The sequence below is a fragment of the Pantherophis guttatus genome, chromosome 6 (genome assembly GCF_059756535.1).
Source record: "Pantherophis guttatus breed Tessera chromosome 6, ASM5975653v1, whole genome shotgun sequence".
NCBI lineage: Eukaryota > Metazoa > Chordata > Lepidosauria > Squamata > Colubridae > Pantherophis > Pantherophis guttatus.
Genome location: NC_142068.1, coordinates 46,475,759 through 46,501,781, shown reverse-complemented (window position 1 = coordinate 46,501,781; position 26,023 = coordinate 46,475,759). Strand labels below are relative to the sequence as shown.

The following is a 26,023-nucleotide window of genomic DNA, read 5'->3' as shown; positions in this document are numbered from 1 at the left end:
AACATTGTCCCCAATTGGTCAATTCTTTTAATCCCATGCAATGTTTGTGCACATCCAGCAAAGCTTTAATCCATATCTTTCACTAAGGAAATGCCTAGTTTAATTAGTCAATTAAAATGTGGAGTGTGGATTTTGTGGTAAGACAATCATTGTATCCGGGGTGGGGGTGGGGTGGGGTAATATATATTTGATATTTTAGTTTAAGAGGCAGGGACAGGAAATCGTTTTGAAATTTACCACTAGGAAAGCTAATTATCCTTTGGTCATAGTATGTGAATATCCAATGTTTATTCTATTAAATATGTCCTTTTCTAAATTATTAGTTGATTAGGTTTATTCTTTTTATCTTAGCTATAATTCCATTGCACATACAACACATTAACTACCATATCTTGTTGTAGAAAGCCCAGCAGAAACTTCTTGTATCCTCCTTGAGATCAATATAATGTCCTTGTATCCAAGACTATTTATTTCCAGATGGCACCAATACTTCAGCAATACAGTGCCTTATTTTATGAAAACTAGTAGAACATGGCACTATGCTGCTCATAGTCCTGGTAGTCTACTTCGTATTAAAAATTGAAGCATAAATGGAATATGTAATTGAGCTCAGTTTTAAATGTTTAAGCTGGCCAATTATAATACATATAAATGTCATGATACTGAGATACTAAATGCATGATGGCAGCAAGCTAACATATTAAAGATGTTAATATTAACATGTTATGCTTATGTACTGAAGACAAATTTCTTTTGTGTCCAATCACACTTGGCCAATAAAGAATTCCATTCTGTTCTGTTCCGTTCCATTCCATTCTATTCATATTAAAAAAAGGATTTGCCAATTAGTTGCATAGATAGAAGATATTGAAGTACCCATCCTACTGTGTTTTATTTTTGAACTGCTACTGTTGATTTTGCAGCTCAGATAGGAGAAAGGTATTAATGAAATTAGGCAGGATGTAGAAAAAAAGCACTATTCAGCAACTCTACAACCATTTCTGTCCTCTGCTGTGACATCCCCCCCTGGCCCCCATTACTTAATTGCATTTGTTCTAGTAGGCCGTCATAGTAGGATAGGTCTGTCTGGAAATTAAATTATTGTTTCCTCTCACAATTTCTTTTTCATGTTAATTGGAGCATTAATATATGCCCACAATATACTGCTTAGTTGTTAGTGTACACCTAATACTTCAGTACAGTAGTTAATTTTTCCTACCAATATATATTGCAGAATTTTCCAAGACAATCATCGCTGATAACTTCACATTACTTCTCAAGTAACCAGACAGTTCTTTTGCCAACAGTTACCAATTTGTTTTCTTTCCTGCTTCAAGAAGAAAACTATTTTTCAAAGGAAAATTGTTTCTTTTTTCCGTAGATCTTCAACAAATACATATAATACTAATTCCATGTTTTGTGTGCCATTTGATGTAGTGATTAAAACACAGGCCAGAAATTTGAAAGCCATACATTCTACTCTACTTAGTCACAAAGCCAGTCATTTACTTTCAGCGCTATGAAAGAGACAATGGCAAATCAAAAATCCAAAACAACAGACTTGTCCAGTCAGTCGCTAGGAATTAACACTAATTTGAAAGTACAAACAATAATTTATGGGTAGAGGAATTTGAATTTTACAGCTTCTTTGGAGATTGTAGAATAGGCATTGGTGTTAATACATTTGGGTAGGAATAATTAAAAGCCACGAAGAGTTATATTTTAGGAATTCCATCTTCCATGAAGCACAGAGGGCTGAAATGACTTGCCCAAAGCCAGAAATTGAACAGTCTGTAACCAACTGAGATATTTCCTGTTTAGACCTCTCTTTGAATGATACCGCTTTCTTTGCATAATTTATCTAGAATTTGGATGATAGAATTCCTATCTCTTTTGAAATTTGTATATTCAGATCCAGAATAGTAAAATATATTGCAAGTAAATTGTGAGTTTTATTTGTGATCAAATAGTGCACAAAGGGCAAGATTAGTACTGGAATGGAAAACAAACATGCCCTAATTTTTATCTTGAAAATATCCTTGTGCATATGATTCACTTCATGGTTTTTAGTACCAAACTCATGCTGACTGTTTAGCTTGTTCACAACTTCAGAGAAACCATCTATTAGAGGTAATTATCGTACCAGATTGCAACCATTGAAAACAAGCCATAATACATTTTTAGTTTAGAGGTGACACAAGATTCTTGTTGTTTTTGCTGTTAGAGAGTAATTCAGCTATCCTTTAGAATCCTGTTCTGAATGCTTATTATAGGATGAAACAGAAAGCAGATGTTAACAGGATTATTGTAAAGATGATGGGCATTTGATGATAGAGAATCATAATGGGCTATAAATGAAGCAAATAATTAAAAAGTAGACTTTGCTCTATAAGTATTGTGTTTGAGTAGGGTTCCAAGTCTTCAAAATGAAGGATTTCAGTTTAGCACAGTTTCATCTTATTCAGTCATATAATTGATTGGAATGAAAGCCATTCTCATAATGAACATTAAAACATTCCAAGTGGAGAACAGGTTCCTTAAGACTCTTGCATAACCTCATTCTGGTCAAGGCTCAAGTAAATAATGCTACATGGGAAAGAAAAATATCAGTTGATCATGTAGACTACCTTTCCCTTGTTTCATAATGACCCAATGAATGAAACCATATAATGGGGGATTATTGCTGGAAAAGCCTGCTTGGAGAAACCACAATGTCTGTGAAAGAAATATGGGCAAATAAATGGGGACGTGATTTACCAGTTACAGCCATTTCATATTCAAAATTTTTAAACAATTCAGTTAAATTCTGGAACATACTAACGAATGACATATTTTCAAACAAAAAATATATATCATTTCATGTATTTTCTATGAATTTATCAAGTCCAATGTTTCTCTTAAATCAGCGATTGTAAAGTTGAATTGTTAAAACTATGTGACTATATTAGTACATTGAATTATACAGTAAGAATCTTGTAGCCATTTCAATTGTATATTAAGATGATTACACTGTAAGACTCTGGTAGCAGTTTAAACTGTATACTAAGGCCTAGACGAATTTGCTTTCCTATCACCTGAATAGTCATATGCTAGAATATTGTTTTCTAAAAATTCCAGATTATTGTTGCTTATTGTTTATTGTTGTTTATTGCTTATTGTTTATTGTTGCTTTAAAACTAATTTTTTGTTTGTGTTCATTTCTTCCATAGACAAAACTTGCCAATGGTACTTCAAGCATGATTGTGCCAAAACAAAGAAAGTTGTCTGCAAGCTATGAAAAAGAAAAGGAGCTCTGCATCAAGTATTTTGAGCAGTGGTCAGAGTCTGACCAGGTAGAATTTGTGGAACATCTCATCTCTCAGATGTGTCATTATCAACATGGGCACATAAATTCATACTTGAAACCTATGTTGCAGAGGGACTTCATCACAGCATTACCAGGTATTCTACTTGGAGCATACAAAGAGATGTACTCGTTTTTATTTGGAAGTGCATTTTCTGCCAGAAGTTTAAATTATTTTGGCTTACATTGTTGTTTTGGATCTTCTTACTTATCATAACATTTATGCTTCACTAGACTTTTTCTTTGATGAGCCTGTAACAATAGTTCAATTGTCTTTCAGTTATTGGCACATTCATTTATATACATACATAATAAATACATATAAATATAATAAATGATGTTAATCTCTGTTAGCTGAAGCAGAAGTAATCCTTACTGTCTATAGATTGACACTTTCATCCACATGATACTATTTAGCAGAAAGCATTTGTCGTGTTGTGAACCTTGTTGTCTTTTTCATACTGCAGCATAACTGTTTTAGTTGTCCTTTTACTTGCCTTGAAGGAATTATCTTTTAAATGTTACTTTTCTCTTCCTCACTTTGCACTTAATGAATTTGCTGGAGAAGACCATGACAGAAAGAAATAAAAATTACTCAGATGCTTGAAAAGGTCATTATTGAGATTTTTTTTGCTTGTCTGTCCTGAACAGGAAACACTTGGTACATAATATCCTGCTTAATCATGTTAAGAATCATCTGATAGAAGCCTTTTATGTATCTGCCTACTTAAGTATAGACATATGATCTTGAGCATCCCAAAATATACTTGTTGCTTTACATGCTCAATCATTACTACTAATCAATGATTCTCAGTCTCTAGTTCAGTTTTAACAAGAGCATAAATGAAGCATTTGATCTCATGTGAAATGTTCAGTAGATACTCTGAGCAACTATGGATTGACCTCATAGATGACTTACTTGAAATTATTGACAATGGTATATTCTCAATTTGAGATACACTATCTGTTCTTTTAATTCTATAAAGTATTCACATACTCAGCTTGTATTTAGGCCTTGTGTGATGGCATGTAGTAAGAAGGTGGATTCCCAGAAAGGATGGCTGCAAGGGAATAAGAGGCAACTCAGTCCAGATATTACATATAGGGAAAAGAGGGCGAAGGCAACCACTTGCTGATCATTTACAGGGTATATTGTAGATGTAGATTACTACCTACAGTAATCTAGTGTTCTCAGTCAATTGTCAATGTTCAATTGTATGTGTTTTCTTTTAAGAGTAAATAAGTGATAGACAGTCAGACAGACAGATACTTTTTACAGTCTCATCATTATTCTTACTAGATAGTACTTCTTGGGAGTTCATATTACGGTAGGAACATATATTCTTCATTGCATCAAAAGCCTTTAATTTTAGCATTTAGCATCAAAGTAGCATTTGAACTGTTGGAATAAAAGAAAAGCTATAGTAGCAAAATGAAAAATGTTCCTAATATACCAAGATTTTGTAGAATGCATCAAGTGAGTAAAGTCTTCCGTAGAACATCCCTCTAGTACTAAAACCAATAGAAATAGATTGGAATGACTTCCTGAATTCTTTATCATCTTAAATGCTTTGCTGTTTCTTAACCAAAGGAAGCTACTCATTGCTGAACTTAACATGAGACTATTTTCTATTCAGACATTCCAGTTCTTAATACAAGAAATGGAATGAGCAATGATGAGGTTGAAAATGTGTTTGTAACTTACAATCTCCAAGCAAGCTCCCCAGTGATCACTAACTACTTTTCTTCCAGCTCGAGGCCTGGATCACATTGCTGAGAATATTCTATCATATTTGGATGCCAAATCTTTGTGTTCTGTTGAACTAGTATGCAAGGAATGGTACCGGGTGACGTCTGATGGTATGCTGTGGAAGAAACTGATTGAGAGGATGGTCCGTACCGACTCATTGTGGAGGGGTTTGGCGGAGCGAAGAGGATGGTGAGAGTATCAAACATATAACTGCTCAGTAGGGGAAGTAGTTGCCAGTGATAGTTTGATCATTTTACCTGAAAATTGGAGAACACCTTTTAATTTTTGCTATGTATTTCTTATTTTGTCTGTTACTATTTTCTGAGGATATGTTTTCTCTTGATTCTAGAATTCATTCCAGAAGCCGCTGGCAGCAGGCATATCACCTTCATCAGGAGGCAGGGTACAACTATTTAGCTGCTAATTTAAGGCAGTAGGAATATTTTTCAGACCCCAATTTCTTTCTTATCTTTCTCCCTCACCCCCATCCAAAAACTATCTTTAATATAGTCACCAGGTAAAGGCAAGCTGGGATTAATGTAGGACTCTGGTAAAACAAAAGCACTTCTTCACAAGCAACAGAGATTACTACCATGTTGCCTCATAAGAGGTTAATCTGTGCTGTCTCTTAACAATACTGGCCTAGTATTGCTATGGTGGGACTACAGCCGTCCCTACTGCACTGCTTCCTTCTGATATAGGCAGTAATTTTAGTGTTTTTCTTTTCAGATGACTCTGAAAAGTCATCTCTGTTCCCATTATTCTCTAGTTATTGGTCCTATGTTTCCTGGTGGTCATTCTCTCAGCTGCTGCTGCTTCATTAAAGTAGTTTCTCTCCGAACCAGAACTCAAATATTTGGTGGGAAAATATTTTCTCTTAGCACAGAAATTTTATTAGTCCTTTATGGCCACTTTAAATCCAGAATCTGCAGGATTTGGCATGCTTCTTCTGAAAAAGGTTTCACTGCCCTTAAAGGATCAAAATCTGGATCCAGCATTGAGGATGGATTGCCATATTGATGGCATAGAGAGCTTTTTATCAGATTTGTCTAATGTCAGATGCACCATTCTGTCAAAACTCCTAAGAGCTCATCTTTTTTTTTTTTAACTGCACCTTTTTCTTCTCAACTAGCACTTTTCTCCAGAAATATTTCATCTGCTAGCCTAGAGGAGAAAGGCAAAGAATGCACCACAGGATTTAACGGAGACTATTACACTTTACAATTCTCATATTACACCATTTGAAACCAATGTAACAAATAGATGTAACACCTTTTAGGGATTTGAATGGTGAGATGCGTATATATTAAAACCAGTCAGGTATAATATTCTTCCATCCCACAACTAAGATCAGTCTGTGACACATACCTAAAGAGTAATCAAAATCCAATTACTATATAACAAATAAACAAGTTTCTACAACTCAGAAATAGATGTTTATGTTATAAATAGGATATCAACCTTTGCATTTGGAGATGTAATAGTAGACCTTTGCATGTGGAGATGTAATCTTTGCTCATAAAACCTGGAATACTGACTACTAAGCAATTAGCATCTGAAATTCAGATATTATACACCATCTATTTCATATGCAGGACCAAGTCTGATGTTCTACTATTAACATTTTATTAGATGCTTCCCTCCTGGGATAACCCCTTTAATACACAATTTTCTATTCATTGGGCCTCCATAGTTTTCTGTGAGATATTTGGATATAAATATTTCATAAACAAGACAAAGTGATAGCCAAGGCATTTTAGCTTCTATTTATTTAAACAACAATAATAATAATACTGCCACAATTTGCAAATGCAAATTCTATTAAAAGCCTTGATATCATTAATATGTTGACGTTCAATAGATTAAGAAAAAAAATAATGCTTATGAAATATTCTTAGGTTTTCTAAAATGCAACTCTGTACCCAAATTGCTTTTTTCATGGTATTTTTAACAGCAAACATAATAATCACAATTATCTGCGTCTTCAAAACTTAGCATAGGGAAATGTGATTTAATTTAACAATTAAATCAAATTCCATTTGTGGAGATCTTAATGATAGGTAGACAACACATCAAGCAGTAAAAGCAGCAATAACAGGTTCTAACACTTTTCCGATAACATTAGAAATGTATTTCCTACAGTTCTGTGCCAAGCATGGGATTAAAAAAAAACATTTCTTTAGCCTTAGAAAGTGGGTTGTAAATGAATATTTACCTAAACTATATCACTATCCTCTTTGATTCTCCTTAGAAGAAACAATTATTAAAGCAAAAGGCATGTTTGCTACTATGGTATATAACAAAGCAAATATTTTTAGATTGCTGAGCTGCCCACATACAACAAATGAAGGTTTGAAAAATGTTATTCTTTGCTAGAGCAATGCAGACAGCTTGAAATCTGATCAGGGTCAGTGCCCCTGTGCCACATATTATTTCATTCTGTTTAATTTCTCAGTAAATTGTTTTTTTCTCTCTCCGAAAGCTACCTATACAGTCCACAGTTGCTTTTATATGAATTTTAAACCACATGTGTTTCTTTCCTTATTCTATCTCTTTAATTTTTTTTATCAGTTGGTTAGTAGATTTAACAAGACTGATTCATTATAGCAGCAAAGGAATAATCAAGTAGCATGTCTTCTGTACTTTCTACTTCCCAGCATGAAAATGTAAAATAGTAATAAGCTGTCAAAAGCCCAAGATGTAAAATAACACATATCCAATATGATATGTAGAAAATACGTTGGTGATAAATCATTTTGTAACCTAGCTGAATGTTTTATTTACTAATATATTCTCAGGAAATCCCAGCATTTCTGTTTACTAATATTCTTCACATCAGTAAAACCTTGCAATTCCTCAAAATGTATTTTGGGAAATTTAAGATTAGAAGTTTTCAATAGGTTGTTTTATTCAAATTTTTACCACTCTTGTAATTTTTTAAACAGTATATCTTTCATGTGTCAGACCATCTCATGTACAAAGAGGCTTCTTAATACAGTTTCAAGGGTATAGGAAGGGAGAGATTTATAGGTGGAATAAACTGGTCTGAGAATTATTACAAGACAGTTATAAAAGGGAGAGTAGAGATTTAGGTGTCATACATCAGATGCCAGAATTGTACTTATGGATTTGTGTCCACCTCAGTTTTATAGACATAAAAATATCCATTGTGGAGTTCTTTGTTTCTGCACAATACTGGGTAGCCTTTTAATTTTAAAATGAGAATATTTTAAAAACTATGCCATTGGAGAAATTTGATCCCATTGATTTTCAAAACACATCCATTCCAAAACCAAATTAGTTCGAAGAAGAAGCCTTTCTGTTTACCAGTAGCTAGAAGAACCAGTAAAATGTATTTGTAATACTGAAAATTGACTGATAATTTTTACTATGAGGCTTCGCTCAAAACAATTGAACTGTAAAGAATATGCTGCTCACCAAGGTACTCTCCTGATGTCATTCTCATTTTAGGGTCTCTTATTTAAATGTCCCTATGGTAATAGAAGCAATTTAAGTAATTTTTTAAAACCAGTCTAGAGAAAATTGCAGAATAGTGTTTCTCGGTGAATTGCAAATGAGGAAAAAATATTATTCCTCTCTAGCAGCACATTACAGGACATAGGGTTTATTGGCTTTTTTTTTTTTTTTTTACATATTTGAGGGTTTGAATATTTTCTTTAAAGTTATTTATTGTGCAAAATATTAGAAGCAATATATCCATTTTATAGTAGTTCTCAACCTCAGTTGGGACTGGGATTATTGTCATATGTTGATGCAGTTGTAAAGTAAGACATCATGTGATCACAATAATCGTAATCCCAGCACACACACACACACACACACCATTGCAGTTGTTAACCATGAATTATGGGTCGGTAAGTGACTACCTACCCCAGTCAAAGCCATTGTGGTTCAGGTTGCTCCCAGCCCCGAGCCTCAGTAAGGTAAGAGGTTGCCTCCAACTTACCCTACTCACTTGTCTTTCCTCATCTCTGCCCTTTGGCCAACCTGCACTCTGCCTTGTGACTCAGCAAGCAGCCTCAGAACAATGTGGCTCTAGAGCTACTTGCTATGTTCCAGTAAGCTGTGCCCGGCACCAACTTAGTCCCAGCTGCGGTCAGCCTTGCTATCCTGAACTCTAAGACCACTGCTGCCCTGTGCTGCACCATCCCAGCTTAGCTTCATTTTCTAGCTTCTGTTGCTGACAAGGTATGCCTGGCTCAGCCTGATTGCTGGGCCAGGCTAGGCTTCAGATGCAGGAAAAAAAAAAAAGGCTGAAAGTAATCTTTGAGTGGCAACACACCAAAGTACTCCTTTGTAAAAAGCTCCTGGGGCTCAGCATGCCAAAATGTCCCTTTGGGCATAGTTGCCCTGCATACATTCTTCAGTCAATCTCTGTTCTTTGACATTGAGCTGACTTCAAAGCACCTTGGCTGGTACCCTTCAATCAGCTGAGTTTAAAATCAGTGCCCATTCATTTCACTTGCTGTTGATGCCAAGGACTTACAGTATGTTGACCCATGCATTATGCTCATCTCCAGCCTACTGCTTCTTCCACCATAAGATTGGAAGTTAGGAAAACACAGTGGAACAACAGGCAAGAGAAGTGTCTCAGAGATTAATTCTTGCCCTACCAAAATCCACCTGGCTTCCAATTCTCTTGTGAGGGGCATTCTCAATCTCTAGCTGTCCTCCACTTCCAGATCATTTTCTAATCCTGTTCCACAGCTGATTTTTATGAATATAGAAAAGAGGGGCATTTTGGTGCACCCCGCTCCAGGAGCCTCTTTGCAAGGGTGTTTTTGGCACATTGCCATCAGGGAGTGCTTTTGGCTTTTTTTTTTCCTTTTTTTTTTTTTCTTTCTTTCTGCAGCTGAACACTGGGCCCAGCAGCCAGGCCAAGCATGCCTCAGCAGCAGCGGGAGCAAAAAAATGAAGAAGGTGAGCTGGGGAGTCAGAGAACATGGCAGTAGGTATCTCAGAGTATAGGGTGATGTGGGCAACTGCTGGGACTGGCCTGGGGTGGCTTTGGCTTTCTTGGGCTGTTTGCCAACCCACAAGGATGACCAAAGGGCAGATATAGGGAAAAATAGGTAGGTTGAAGAGCTAGAAAACCTTTGTGGTCATAAGTGCAGGCAGGCTGCCAGATGCCTGAACCCATGACCAGAGAGGTACTACAATGGCTGTAACTTCAGGCACGAGTTGTGAGTACAGTTTTTCAATAATGTAAATGAACTTGTAAGTCAAGGATTACTTGTACCAGTGGTGGGTTTCAAAACTTTTTACTACCGGTTCTATGGGCATGGCTTTGTGGGCATGGCATGGCTTTGTGGGCGTGGCAGGGGAAGGATACTATAAAATCTCCATTCCCTCCCCACTCCAGGGGAAGGTTACTGCAAAATCCCCATTTCCTCCTGATCAGCTGGGACTTGGGAGGCAAAGAATAGATGGGAGCAGGGTGAGTCAGAGGTGGTATTTACCGGTTCTCCGAACTACTCAAAATTTCCGCTACCAGTTCTCCAGAACTGGTCAGAACCTGCTGAAACCCTCCTCTGACTTGTACTGTTTGTTTATTTAAAAATAGAAAACATTTGTGGCCATAGTGTGGGAGCTGGTTCCTCAGTTTCAATGATACAGTCTTGAGGCAGTCCTGAAAGGAAAGTGCTGAGATGTTATATGTGGTCAACACACCACGTGTTGCATATCACTGAATTTAACCTTTGGAAGTTGCCGTCCATAGTGCATATTGTTTCACCAATTTTCTTGAAGAAAATCGGAGTCTCTGTGGAAAGAAAATTTTGAAACTTTCTCCTAAAGCATTTATGACCTACAACACTAGTTTTAACACTAGTTAAATAAACAAATTATTTCTCCTATTGTCCAATGACAACTAACAGAGATGTGTTCCTTATCAAAACTGACACCTGTAGGTATTTTTCCAACAGTTCCTTTATTTTTTTTTTTATTCATAATCTACTGAGAAAAATACTTAGGTATCTTCCTCCTGGTGCAATTGCCCCATTTCAAAAGGCAATATTAAAGGAGAAAATAAATCATCTTTTCTAATTTTTTTTGTAATAAACTTTCTCTCTTCCAAGCAGTTGGAAACTTTGAAATATTAAACAACCTTGTACAAAACTAAACTAAACAACTGAAATTAATACTATTTCATTTCTTTCTTTAAGGGGACAGTATATTTTTAGAAACAAACCACCTGATGGGATAATACCACCAAATTCATTTTACAGAGCACTTTATCCCAAAATTATACAAGATATAGAGGTAAGAGTCAGAGAAAACACATGAAGGAAGTAACTGGGTAGGATGGGTTATAGAACTTTCATTTGGTCTTATTTCGACTGCTTCATCTATGACTTTCCTACCTCCAGCCAAATGTGATATACGTTTGCATTAAATTAAAAAGGAATATAAAGCCTATACATTTCCCTAAAAATCATGTCTACTACACATAAATATGCATTAGTTTGCTTTTGAATCACTTATATATCTTGTAGGCTAGATCAATTTATAATTAGTATTTCTATTCACTGTAGGGTGTTCAGATACTTTAGTGCAGAGATACACATTCAGTGGCCCCTCAAAATTTTAGGTTCAACTTTTTATTTAACACAAGATGAAAACTTGATAAAGAGAAGTAAACACGTACAAACAATCCGTGTAATTATATACAAAATTTCTACAGGGATATGACAACGGCCTCATAACAGGATATTCAGTTCAGCTATCCAGGTGATTGTCTCTGGCATTATTTCATTCAGATCTTCTAAAGAACCAGCGAATGCACATCATGGGGAGTTTTGCACAATATGTTTAATAGTTTGCATATCAGCATCAGAGTCGCACCAAGATGAATCTTTCCACCCCCATTGATAGAGGCCAGAGACACTTCTTCCTGTGTCACATCTAATTCTGTTCAGTTTTGTCCAGATAGAGCGAGGCAGATTAAAACTAGGTGGTTTGGTAGAGAGATCACTAATAGCCACGGTCTAGAACAACTCACCATGGCCAACTCACTGTGACCATTTTGCCTCGGCCAACTCACCATGGGACATTCCACACAGGATAACTCAATGCAATAAGTGTTATCCATCACTGTTTCTTCTTCATTATTTCCATTTTTGTCAATGGAAATAATGAAGAAGAAACATTTTTTGCACTGAGTTATCCTGTGTGGAATGTCTCATGACGAGTTGGCCGTGGCAAGATGGCTGCAGCGAAATGGCCACACTGGGTTGCCCACGGTGAGATGGCCATGGTGAGTTGTTCCATTCTGAATGGCCAGGTCTTGGCTAGCTTGGACCATTCCTTTCTCCAGGCGTTCTCAGAGTTAAACTGGGTAAATGTTAAATGAATAGGTACAACTCTCAAAGCCTCTTTAAATGTTTCAAAGTTTTATTTTTATTATGTCATTATGGCAACTTGCGAAAAATTGAAAATAATCATAATAATAATTTGCCTTATCTCTGTCCACTTTTTGTGCTGGGATACCCAGCATGCAACTCAAAGGCCAAGAAGAGCTTTTGTTCCAGGCTCCTACTCGTTAATGATAGGACTTTGGTATTAAGAAGTTAATTTAGAATAGAAGTGAAAATTAGAAATATAAAACCAGAACAACCTATAATTATAAATAAAATTACATAAATGATATATACTTTAATAATTCTTCCATGCTTATTGCAAATAAAAAAGTGGAAAATGTAATAGAGAATTATCAAATATCCTATTTATTATTTCATTCATATTCTACATTTTTTAAGACTACAGGTATTGAGGAAGGACATGGGTCTTAAAAGAATGCAAAAATCAGTTTACCATGCATACCCTATATTAACAGTACTATATTCTAGATAGCTGGTGCTTTTGATTTTTAGAAATGACAATGAAATTTTAGCAGGATTTAATACATTGTGAAAGCTAAAGATTGGGAGAGGAAACAGACTGTCCTTTTTCCTTGCACATTTGGGAGTCTCTAATGATAAATAGGTTCAGCATTAGAGCCGCTTCTCTTGTCCCATGAGTGCAGCAATGTAAAATTTCCATGATATTTGTTCCACATTTTAAAATTGTTTTTCTCTCTTCCCCAGACAATAGAATCAAACTGGCGTTGTGGAAGACACAGCTTACAAAGAATCCACTGCAGGAGTGAAACTAGCAAAGGTGTTTATTGTTTACAGTATGATGATCAGAAGATAGTGAGTGGTCTACGAGACAATACGATTAAGGTGAGAGTTCCCCCGACGTGCAATAATGGAATACAAAATCTATTCTGCAAGAGAATGCCAGCATAATAATGGAATTGACCTATTCTTCAAAAGAATGTGAAGTGTAACTTCATTTGGAAGAGGCAATGCATGAGAAAAACTAGCTACTTTCCATATCCTATCTCAGCTGAGTTTGACTTCAAAATATATTGATTTTCTTTTATCAGTTTCAAATAGGGAGGATACATCTATAATACCAGCTTCATTTTCTTGTGCTATATTCATGGCTAACCATATTATTGGTCCTTCAGTAATTAAAGTCTTTCTGTTCCCTAATGAGAAGAGTAAATACGATGTTCATATTAAAAACAGAGATATTAAGGATAGTTTATATTGCTCCGAAGTGCCTGTGGAATACAAAGTGCGTCGTGTGCTACTTAAAGAAGTTCTGTTTGCCTTAGTAAAGAAAATGCTGTGTTGTAGGAAACAGAAAAGACGATATAGCAGTGCAGTCTGTTACTTTGTGATAAAATCTTAGTATTCTCTTGTTTTCCTAGATCTGGGACAAAAATACCTTAGAATGCAAGAGGATTCTGACTGGACACACCGGGTCAGTCCTTTGTCTCCAGTATGACGAGCGAGTAATCATCACTGGATCTTCAGATTCCACTGTCAGGTAGCTAACTATTCATTTAAAAATCTATTTATTCTGTCTTTCTAACCAATATAAACCACCATGCCAGCCTATGTCATTGTGATTAAAGTGAACATTTTTAAAACAACTTATTAATAAAGTCTGCTGTCAACAAACAAAACAGATAAAAGAAGTTAAAAGAATTACTAGTATTAGTATTTGCATTTCTATCACATCTGTACTAATTATCCCAACAACAGCCGTCCCCTGAGGTACATTGGGCTAAGATTCAAAGTCATCCAGTGAATTTCATGGTCAAGTGGTGTCTTGAACCTGAGTCTTCCTCATTCAACTCAGATATTAACTAATTATTATATTGGTTCCACCAGCTGAGTGTCATTGCAAACTTTGGTGTGCCAGAAAAGATTGTAATCGATACTTTAAAAATGTTCACAGTAGGCGCATCATGAATAAAGCTTGGTTGGAGACATGCTGTGTCCTGTAGGCACTATGAGAAAATGTTGTCCCGAGTAGTTTCTGATCTCCAAAAAGAAAAGCACATCCAGTAGGCCTCCATAAAAGAGCAAGCGGTCTGTAAGATACCTAATTATTGTGCCACCTATAGCTTTAAGACAAGCATTGTTAGTTATGATCAGAAAACTGGTTCCCAGTGCAGCTCATGAGGTACTTGTATAATAGGATCTTACCTGTACATAATGAATTGTGTTAATGTTTCCAAGCATTATACATAGGCATCCTTTTATATTTTATATTTATAATGCACTGTGGTAATCTTAGAGGTAGTCTTTGATTTGCGACAATTCAGCAGTTGTTCATAGTTTCAAAATGCTAAATGAATGGTGGTTACAATTGGTCCTTGGAGGTCCATCCCAACAGTTCCACAATCATGTGATCACAATCCGGTGCTTGGCAACTGACTCATACTTACAACTGGTTGCAGTACCCTGCGAACACGTGATCACAATTTGAGATCTTCCCTACAGCTGTCAGGGAAGATTGCAAGTCACTGGGGTAAATCTCCCCCATCTGCACAACCTCCCCCAGCCCCTCTGCATTTACGCAATGCTGCATCTCCCTAATAACTTCACACAATCCTATTTGTGCCACCTTGAACCATACTGGCTTATGATTGTTCCTATGCTGAACTGGTTATTATTCAAGTCAAACTTCATTCTGAAACAAAAAAGACAGGAGGCATTTATGAAGGTAGAAAAGGTGTCATGTGCTTTTATTAAAATAAGCTGGAAAATGAGAAACTTAAATCCTCGATTTCAGACTTAACAATGCATATGTACCATATATGTATATAAATATAACTATCCTTGAGAAAATATTATCAGCATATTACCCAAATCAATATTTTTTGCTTATATACAATTTTATTTAGCAGGCTGTAAAATATGCTATATTTTAGCTACCTTTATTTTTAAATATATTTTGAATTAAAAGTATTAATTCAATTTTTACATGCAATTTTAATCATCCACTCAAAATATCTAGAATTTTTCTATAACCAAGAATTTAGAAAATAAAAGAAAGCCTGTTTGACTCACTGGCATTGTCTGCCCTTCCCCCTGTGTAAATTTCTGTATATTGTTAAACTATCCACTTTGGAAACTCAATGAATTTAGAGAGAGAAAGAGAGAGAGAGAGAGAGAGAGAGAGAGATGTAAGCAAAAAGACCCAAAATAGGATGCTTACCGTTTAGATTACTAAGTACAGAAGATCCTTTTCATCTATTAATGTTGCCAGTATTCTTTTCTACAATAATTTTTAAAATTAAGATAAAAGTTCTAGAACCATGATGGTGAATCTATGGCATGCATGCCACAGGTGGCAGGGGAGCCATAGCTGCGGGCACTTGAGCCATTGCCCTAGCTCGGATACAGCACACGTGCATGCGGCCAGCTGATTTTCAGCTGGCACCGCCAGCCACCCCTCCCCTCCAGGAGTCTCAATGCAACCCCTTCTGGATGCCAGGTAAGTACAGGGCTTGCACAGAGGTTCTGGGAGGGCGTTTTCAGCCTCTCCAGGCTCCAGGAGAGGCTCGAGCCTGGGGAGGGCAAAAAACAGGCCTATTGGGCCTACTTGAAGTCAAGAAACAGGCCATTACTAGCCTCCAGAGGGCCCCCAGGGGAGGCGGGGGAGGTTGTTTTTGCCCTCCCCAGGTTCCAAGAAAGCCTCTGGAACCTGGGGAGGATGAAAAACGGGCCTACTGAGCCCACCAGAAGTCAGTAAATGGGCCGTTTCCAGAAGTGTGGAAATGGGCTGTTTCTGGCCTCCAGAGGCTTCAGGGAGGCCTGCTAGACAAAAAATGGCGCATGGGGTGGTCGTGCCGACATGTGTGGGAGGTAGGGAAGTGCAGGGTGGTCAAGTGCACATGTGCAGGGGGTGGGACACATAGGGGGCATTGAAAAAAGGTTCGCCATCACTGATCTAGAACAAGGGTGTCAAACTCAATTTCATTAAAGGCCATATCGGCTGTGGTTGACCTTGGGGGAGGGATTGGGGGGGTGGCCAACTGGGTGGGCATGGCCAGCTTGACGCCACTCCCCAAACTGCTGGCATGTTTCCTCTTCACACTGGATAGACCAGACCAAAGCTGCATTGGGTAGACTGGGCTGAAGTCACATTGGATATACCTGGCCAAAGCGACGTGGGATGGCCTGTTACATTTTCCAGGAGAGCCCCACAGGCCAGATCCAACCACGTTTCAGGCTGGATCCAACCTGTGGGCCTTGAGTTTGACACCCCTGGTCTAGAATAACAACTTCTAGAGAAGCATTCAGATGCTGCATAATTCCCACCAGCACAGCAACTCACCATTTGTTTTGAAGACAGGAGTTCTTGAAACACTACATAATACTGTATATCAAACCATTTAATTAAAAATGTTTTCATTTGCCCTGCTCAGTCAGTACAGTATTAACAGTACTGTATGGTTATTTTGAATTAGGTGGTCTCTGTAGCTAGCTATCCCACATGATTAATAGAAAAATTAAATTTGATTCAAACATGAGCTCAGTCAAAGGTTCATGATTCAGTGTTGACCAGACTATGTCCTTTGATATTTATGTTTTTAAAATGGATGTAAGAATGTTCTATTTCATAAAATTACTCAGATAAAGAATGTATATTTATTGTATTTTTTAAATTTCATACATGCTACTTAAACCATTCCTCTCAAAGTAAGCTTATAGGCTGACATGTAACACATTTTTTCAGGACATTTGTGATACTTAATGTAGTGATAGGAAGTTTATAATTACTATAAGAAACTCATTGCCTTCTTTTTTCCATCTTCTCTTTTGTCATGAACTCCAGAGTGTGGGATGTAAATACTGGTGAGATGCTCAACACGCTGATCCATCATTGTGAAGCGGTACTGCACCTGCGCTTTAATAATGGGATGATGGTGACATGTTCTAAAGATCGTTCCATTGCTGTTTGGGACATGGCCTCCCCAACAGACATTACTTTACGAAGGGTTCTGGTTGGACACAGAGCAGCCGTCAATGTGGTAGACTTTGATGACAAATACATTGTGTCAGCATCAGGGGATAGAACTATAAAGGTGCAAATCTTGAAATCAGTATGATTTTGAATATGTATTAATTTATTGTATTTATTTCATTAATATTCTATCTTTAACTAAGCAACACGGTGAATAGGTAAGATTTGAAAGAATATGTCACTGTCCTAAAGTCACTCCATAAACTAAATCACAATTTGTTGCACTTTCCTTAATAGCAATAGCCCTTAGACTTATATACCATTTCATAGTGCTTTACAGCCCTCTCTCTGAGCAGTTTACTGAGTCATAATATAGCCCTTAACAATCTGGGTCCTTATTTTATCGACCTCAGAAGGATGGAAGGTTCAGTCAACTTTGAGCCGCTCAGAATCGAACTCCTGGAGTGAGCAGTGAGTTAGCCTGTAGTACTGCATTCTAACCACTGCCCCACCACTTGCTACACTCAAATCCAGTCCAACACTAACCACTTCATCATTCTGGTTCTATTATCAATATAAGTCTTTCTCATACAAATACCTGTTATATATGTAATATTTCCAAATAATCATTTTTCTTCTTTGTGTTTCTTTTATAGGTATGGAACACAAGTACCTGTGAGTTTGTTCGCACCTTAAATGGCCACAAGCGAGGCATTGCATGTCTACAATATAGAGATAGACTAGTTGTCAGTGGTTCATCTGATAATACAATTAGGTATGAAGCATAGGAGTAATACTGACCAGTGCTGTCTTTTGGGGGAGGGGGGTCAAGGCAAACAGACCTGCATATAACAGTGATATATCTAAATAGCAACTTTGCCCAACTAAAAGCTACTTTGACATAAAGCCTTTATGTGTGTGCATGTGGATTCTTTCTGTATTCATCATCTTATTTTAGAAATGAAGGGAAGCTTTAGGTTATTGCTACACATTATTTGTATGAAAAGTTGTTTGAAACACTCGTATTCTCTCACTCTCTCTCCCTGGCACATTTGCTACACTCATTAATATGACATTGCATTTAATGATTTAGTGCTATGCATGAAAAAAGTTGGATTTGCACTAAGAGGTTTTAATACAGTTCTTAAATCCAACTAATAACTACCAGCTTTTTTTTTTCTCATAGCACTTGGCCTTGAGCCCCTTTTGAAACAAGTTGCCTGGATTCAAAAAGTCCACTTGCTCTGCCTTCACTGGAAATAATCCAAGCATCAGTCCATTCCATACTACAAATATTACAGTTTTGAGATGTTTTTCAGATGATAATTGGATGGGATTTGATAGGAAGGCAAATGATAAGCAAAATCTACTGCTTGGAAATGATTGTGAATAAGGAAGTGAATAAGTGAATTTTGCAGTGTCTTCCTATACAATCCAATTTACGAATTTAAAAGCTATCTTAATGTTTTAAGTGAACTGCCTCTCTATAGGTGCAAGTTTTCCCCCAATCCAATCTTTCTTGTGATGTAAACCATGATAGTATTATTGGAAAGCATTCTTCTCTTTAGGTATTCTTCCTTCTACCAGTGACAATATCCTAATCCTTGTCATGTTTCATAGACAAAAGTGCTTTCCTGTGTTGGCATAGAGCTTCTACACTAGCCATGAATAACATGATTTCAAGCTTGCTGTGAACTAATGCTTAAGATCAGTTTTAAAAAGTTACTACTAGCAGTCTAAAGCTGAAAATTTCATTGAATTATAAGCATTGTTAATAACTCTTATCATTAAGCTCATCCTTTTTCTATTTGTGTAATCCTCTGGAATTAATGTCAGAGAGATTGTGAAAGAGGTTTGCTTGATGCTACAATCTTTGAAGTGTAACAGTAGATTTTGCCTATCAAATCATTTTTATTTAGGAAAAATAAGCAGGATAAACCTAAAAGTATAAAATTTGGAAAACACAAACACTAGTAGTAACCAACCAAGAAACAGTTAAATATTGTGGACCTTGGAAAAGCAACTAGAGGTACCACATACAGTAAAATAAATTAATATAAATGTCAATATGGTAATAAATTTAAAGAGGAATACAATTATTTTTCTGCTTACATGGAATAAAAATCTTGTGCTGGAATTTTGCTGCAGTTGGCAGTTGTATCTCAAAAGAATTCAGGTTGAATACATAGTTGACCTATATGCTTCTTAGAGTTAATATTCAAACATTAGTTTGCAGAGTGTTTCTCTTATCCCTCTTGTTTTTTGAAAGTGGGTTGTAAACCTTTTGCGTATAATTTCAGTATTCTGTATTACTTCCTCACTCTTCTTTAATAGGTACTATAGTTTTTTTTTAACAGAATCGACACTGAAATCTCAAAAGCAGAATGAAATTTAATTCTCTAGAATTCAGTGACCATAGCCAAATGTGAGGAATGAATGGCTAGACACTGTTACTTAATACAACAGTTCCTGTTCAGAGTTAGCTAGAAAGAGCAGGGTAATGGGCCAAACATAAGCTATTAATAAAATCATAATCACTCTACTAGAATTTATGTCACTGCACTAAATTTGGCTAGCATCACAAACTATATGTTTCCTTTAGCATAGTTGAAGTGGATATGATAACTGTTTCCCTATATGTATTTTGGCAAGAATGGCTCTGTAGTCAGAAAAATTATCTTGATCATTTTTCCACAACGTTAAAACCTATTTTATAGGAAGAGAGACTATTAAAGCAAAAAGATGGCTCTGCCATAGGCTTAACTGATAAAAATGAACTTCATCTGCTTAAAAATCTCCTGAATATCTCTCTTATGTAACTAGGTTTCTTCCAGTTATTCTTTTTGCTTCTTCACATTCCCACCAATACCTTACAAACCTTAAAAGCTGCATTTCAGAGGACTTTCAGAGCATAGAAATGAAGTAAAAATGAACTATTCACAAAGAGATACTTTTAGTTCAGTCAGTTATATAGCCATTTACTCCATGGATCATAAAATGTATAACAACTGTCTTTTTATCCATAGGTCATAAAGTGTATAACAGCACCTGCTCCCTAGGGCAACAGTCCTATAGACTTGAATTACAGATCCATAATTTTAGTGTTCTCTTTTAAATAACTGGTATGCACTAATTATAGATTTTGTTATGCCAGATTCATATGAATAACAAGTCAGTTTTTAGTTGTTTTATAATGGATGCTGAACTATAAGCACTCTAAGGGCACTATACTCAGATTCATAAGAACTTTATACCTTCACTTTATTATGAATCTGCCATTGCAATTGATGTAATATGTTCCTTTCTTTCAATTTCACTTATAAAATAACATGCAATTTCAGACACTTGTGAAGAAGCTACAAACGTGATCATCACATGCAATTGGCAGTATCTGAAAAGTTTACCCAGGTTGACAATAGAATGTTTTTAAAAAGAATAGTCATTTTAGATGTAACTGTAGAGAAAACTCACATTTCAGTCTCTTTCCACTAGCAAACTCAGTTTACAGCAAAAAATATACTATTGTCTAATATGAAAATGTTATCATAAGCTTATATGGACTACTATTGGCCAATTTATCTGGATTCAATTATGTATTGTCAGTCATTTAGCCCTAATAGCAGCTCCAATAGTGACTTTAAATCATGTCAGCTGTTTCTGAAATTGCTGGATATGAAAGAAGTTAGCTTTTGCATTAAACGTTGATATTTTCTGGATACAAAATAGAAACTTAGATATATTCAAGTTCTCTCAAAGTCTTTATTAAGCAGGTTCAATTTGCAATTTATAATTCAATTATAGAGTTTTTAAAATATAATGGTTATTTGTCTTGTGTTCCAACAGGTTATGGGACATTGAGTGTGGGGCCTGTTTGCGGGTCTTGGAAGGCCATGAGGAACTGGTGAGATGCATTCGTTTTGATAGCAAGAGGATAGTCAGTGGAGCCTATGATGGGTGAGAATGTAATGATGAGATACATATCTCATGAATACCTTATTTGCTTATCCTAAACTGACTTAAAACCTGAAAACTAGAAATTTAAAAATACCTTTTGAAAAGTCACTTCATCAGAAAATAATCTTCCTGAAATGTGGACTGCAAAAAAGAAAACAATTTGATTCATTTTAATAGTAGACTAAAAAAAAAATGGGAAGAAAGCATGTTACAAATTTGGCAGACCCCTTAGCTATAAGGGGATAAATAACTTTTGTTATTTATAACTTTTTTAGTATTCTCATTGACACAAAGAAAAAATGAGGTAATGTTTATATATAATTGTTGGAATATTCAAAATATCTAATTTGCATTTATATCATTTTTATCTGTATTGCATCTATTATTTCATCTTTTCCTACTGATCTTTTGTGCCCATTAAACAATTGCTTTCAAAATGTACCTATAAAATCCAAATTCAACTTCAATGCAGATTCTCAATTCAGAATCAGCTTTTCATTGGGACAGACTGATTAACTTGCCGTTCTGCTACAAGCTGTCCTCTAAAATAATAGTTTCTTAACTTAATTGAGCTGTAATGGCTCAGTGGTTAGAATGCAGTATTGTAGGTAGACTCTGTCCACTGCCAGGGGGCCTATGATAATTCACCACAGACAACTTGCCGCAAGACAACTCGTTGCAAGACAAAAGTTACACTAATATCAAAGAAATGGTGAAATAGAATAATTAAAGAATAGATGCAAAAGGAGAGAAAAAATGATATGTGAATTACAAAGATTAAAATATTTTTTATTTATTTTAAATAATTACATTGAATTGTTAAATTGTCCTGCGGTGAGTTGTCCCATGGTGAGTTAGCCATGGCGAATTGTCCCAAGTTGGCCATTGCAAGATGGCCGCAGCGACCTGGCTGTGGTGAGTTGTCCTATTCCGCTACCAGGGGTTCAATCCTCACCAGCTCAAGGTTGACTCAGGCTTCCATCCTTCCCAGGTTGGTAAAATGAGGACCCAGATTGTTGGGGACAATATGCTGACTCTGCAAACCTCTTAGAAAGTGCTGTAAAGCACTAAGTAGCGATATATACTGTAAGTCTAAGTGCTATTGCTATTGCTGTTGCTATTCTAGTGCATTTATATACATTTACATTTATATTACACAATTTTCTTTTTTCTGAAATGAATTGTTAATCTTAGATCTATTGGTGTGGACCAGCCTAGTTTACATGAAGTTTTCATATACCTTTTAATATACACTGCTCAAAAAAATAAAGGGAACACAAGCAGAAGATATCCGAGATCTGAATGAATGAAATAGCCTTATTAAATACTTTGTTCGTTACATACAGTAGTTTTGTGTTCCCTTTAGTTGTTTGAGCAGTGTATAAACTACTGTATGTAAAGAACAAAGTATTTAATAAGGCTATTTCATTCATTCAGATCTCGGATGTCTTCTGCTTGTGTTCCCTTTATTTTTTTTTGAGCAATATATATTTTATTGAATTTTTCTAAGAAATAAAATATGAAAATTGGGGAAAAAAGAATTTAAAAGAGAAAAATAGGGAAGGAAAAGATGCAAAGAATAAGGGAAGATAGAAAAAATGAGAAAAGATAGCTTTCAATTTTCTTTGATACACTTGCAATATAAAATACATTAACCTTTTGATCTAAAATTCAATAATATAAACTATTTCTCTAATAATAAACAATTCTACTTGTCAAATCCCAAAATTAATGTAGTTTTTCTTTCAGTTTCAAGCAAAAAGTCCAAAAGTCATTTCTATGTAGAATCAAAACTAGACAAACTCTTTTCTTTAATAAAAGTAGTTAATTTTGCCATCTCGGTTAATTTCATTAACTTCACCATCCATTCTTCTATTGTGGGAATCTGTAGGCCTTTCCATCTTTTTACATACAAAAGTCTAGCTGCTGTTGTGATATATAAAAACAAAATATCATGTTTTTCTTCTAACTGGCTATCCATCAAACCTAAAACCTTTCCATGTATATTTTTGATGAGTTTGGAAAGATGAAAAAATTCTTGTTTCTAGAACATTTGTTCTAGAATAGAGTATTTACTATTGGAACAGAGGAAGAGAAGGCTGTTCTGTTGAAGACTCAGCTACAATGCACAACAAAATAATATACAGGTTATCTGGAAGAAAATAATCTGGGCAAAAATGTCAAAGAGACTGCATGCAATTTTATATGTCAAAATTATTATTCAAACAAATCAGAAAGTTACTATAGAAGGCTAACACAGGTATAGTGGTTAAGTCACCAGGCTAGAAAGTAGGAGACTGAAAGTTGTAGTCCCACTTTAAGCATGAAAGCCAGCTGGGTGACCTTGGGCCAGTTGCTCTCAGCCCAACTCATCTCACAGGGTTGTTGTTATAGGGAAAAAAGGAAGAGGAAGGTGTATTGGATATGTTCTTTGCCTTGAATTATTTGTAAAATTAATAAATGTGGGTTACAAATAAAGTGCCACAGAAAACATGTACTTTTAAAATCTACAGAACTCTCATCAATACTAACCAGAAATGCTGACATACCAGATGTACTATGCAATAATATAGTTAACATGAGTTTGCGAAAAATTGGAAATGTATTATTTCTAGCTTTATTTTTGTCCCTTATTTCTTGAATAGAAGTGGTTATTGTCTATGATCATTTTGAATTCACCCTCTCTATATTCTTATATGCCATTAAAATAATGGGAGTGGAAGGAGTTGTTCCATGTTCAGAGAAGGGTTAAAAGTGCAAATTTACTATAGTTTGTTTTCACATGAGTTAAGAATCAAGATAATGAAAAGTCAATGTTTTCTCACAATCGCACAATATTCATTTTACTCTGTTTTAGTATCTCTTAATTTTTATTTCTTATACATATAAAACCAACTAGGTTAAATCAGAAATTTCATTATATTTCCTTAGTCAAACAAATTAACAGATTTCTCCTGCTCTGTCCCTCTATTTTTGAACAAGGAAAAATAACTCAGACTGTTTCTTAATAAGAAACTTCTTTCTCATATTTAAAACTTGTCTTTGTTATTGTAATGATCTGAGTCAGTGACTTGATGAGAATGATCAAATGAGGATCATGGCTAAGAGCTATCACACAAATTGATCTGATTTGTCACACTTTTATGTACGTATTATGTATTTGCCTTTCTTCCAGGAGCTCAAGGTAGCAAGCATAGTACTCTCTCCTACAGTTTTCCCCACAAAAAACCATGCGAGATAGATTGGACTGGCCTCAAGTAACACTATAAATCTTTAGGACTGAGAGGGGGCTTGAGTGTGGATCCTAGTCTAACATGTTTCCCTCCACTAACTTTTTATGTTTGACTTAGTCTTTGCTGAAGGTGCTTCTAGTTGGGCTTTTTAATGTCACATGGTTAATCATAGGAATTACATGGAGCAGCTACACAGCTTGATTATTCTTTGGTCATTAGGCTAAGTTTTAGCATCCTTTATTATTATTATTATTTTATGATAGCATAGTAAGTCATGTAGGCAGAACGGAGATTTAGAGTAGAAAGGCAAATTTCTGAAGAAATGTATCCTTCATGTACTTCTGTCTTGTAGTTTTGAGGAGATTATTTTAACTGAGGTATATATCCCTCCTCCAGAAGATAATTAATCATTATTTTGGGTTGGGTTGAAGGCAGTTAATTTTACCTTATATTTAATTTTTAAGAAAACTGTATCCTTTTTTCCCCCTTATCAGAAAAATTAAGGTCTGGGATCTGTTAGCTGCGCTTGATCCCCGTGCCCCTGCTGGAACCCTCTGCCTGCGTACTCTTGTGGTAAGAGCTTTCTCAATTGATTGTGTTCTAATATTAATATATAATGAAATTTCATTAATATATAATGAAATGGAACTTGGTGAATAACAGGAAAGGGGACTTAATAAGCAATGTAAATCTACAACTCCTTTAGTGTCTTAGGTAGATTGACTGAAGCAACCTGATGCTCTAGTTGCTAAATATAATACGTTAATACTTTCTTTCAAATACGTTATTTTTAAGTATATTTGCTAAATCCAGATTAATTAGAGTTTGAACCAAAAGACAGTGGTTCAAAAAATTTTGGATTGAAATTTGGCTCATCCACAAAAAAAGACAACATCTCTTTTGATTGAGTTTTCAATAGATGAGATATATATAAAATAACAGGTCCCTAGTCTTAGAATTATCATGCATAAAGAGGAAAAGATACAGAATACTAAGGTGGAAGGGTGGGACATAATTTGGGTAAATATATATTTGTAATTCTCAAATGTCCAATTCTGGAGTGAAGTTATGAATTAAGCAGAAGAAAAGCACTATTGTACAATTTAAGGCCTAATTATAAAAGAGGTTACCCACAACCTGGCACGCAAAAAGAACATTACTATTTAATTCCAGAAGCAAAATAAGAAATTTGAAATAGTGAAATTTGGAGTCCAGAATGAAATGCCTGTAAATGAGAGAATTCCCACAATCAAGTTGCAAGGGTAGCCAATCTTATAAGCAATAATTGCTTCCAGTATTGTGCCACCCCCACATAGATTTATACGGAAGACTAACTTTTTTTTTTACTTAACTGGTGCTTATCAAATCTGATTTGGCTGCAAAGACCATCCACTTAACGTTGAGCTAGTATAA

General features: G+C 35.7%; 1 protein-coding gene across 14 annotated transcripts in view; it reads left to right on the top strand.

The window, feature by feature from the left end:
* BTRC (beta-transducin repeat containing E3 ubiquitin protein ligase) overlaps nt 1-26,023 on the top strand; it is a 159,924-nt gene that overhangs the window by 119,981 nt on the left and 13,920 nt on the right. For all 14 annotated transcript variants that reach the window (XM_034439931.3, XM_034439930.3, XM_034439936.3 and 11 more), the window contains 9 exons: nt 3,210-3,441; nt 5,096-5,282; nt 11,279-11,375; nt 13,199-13,336; nt 13,873-13,991; nt 17,295-17,544; nt 18,080-18,198; nt 21,267-21,377; nt 25,105-25,183. In XM_034439931.3, coding sequence (XP_034295822.1) covers nt 3,210-3,441; nt 5,096-5,282; nt 11,279-11,375; nt 13,199-13,336; nt 13,873-13,991; nt 17,295-17,544; nt 18,080-18,198; nt 21,267-21,377; nt 25,105-25,183 — 1,332 coding nt within the window. The remainder of the gene's footprint in view (nt 1-3,209; nt 3,442-5,095; nt 5,283-11,278; nt 11,376-13,198; nt 13,337-13,872; nt 13,992-17,294; nt 17,545-18,079; nt 18,199-21,266; nt 21,378-25,104; nt 25,184-26,023) is intronic.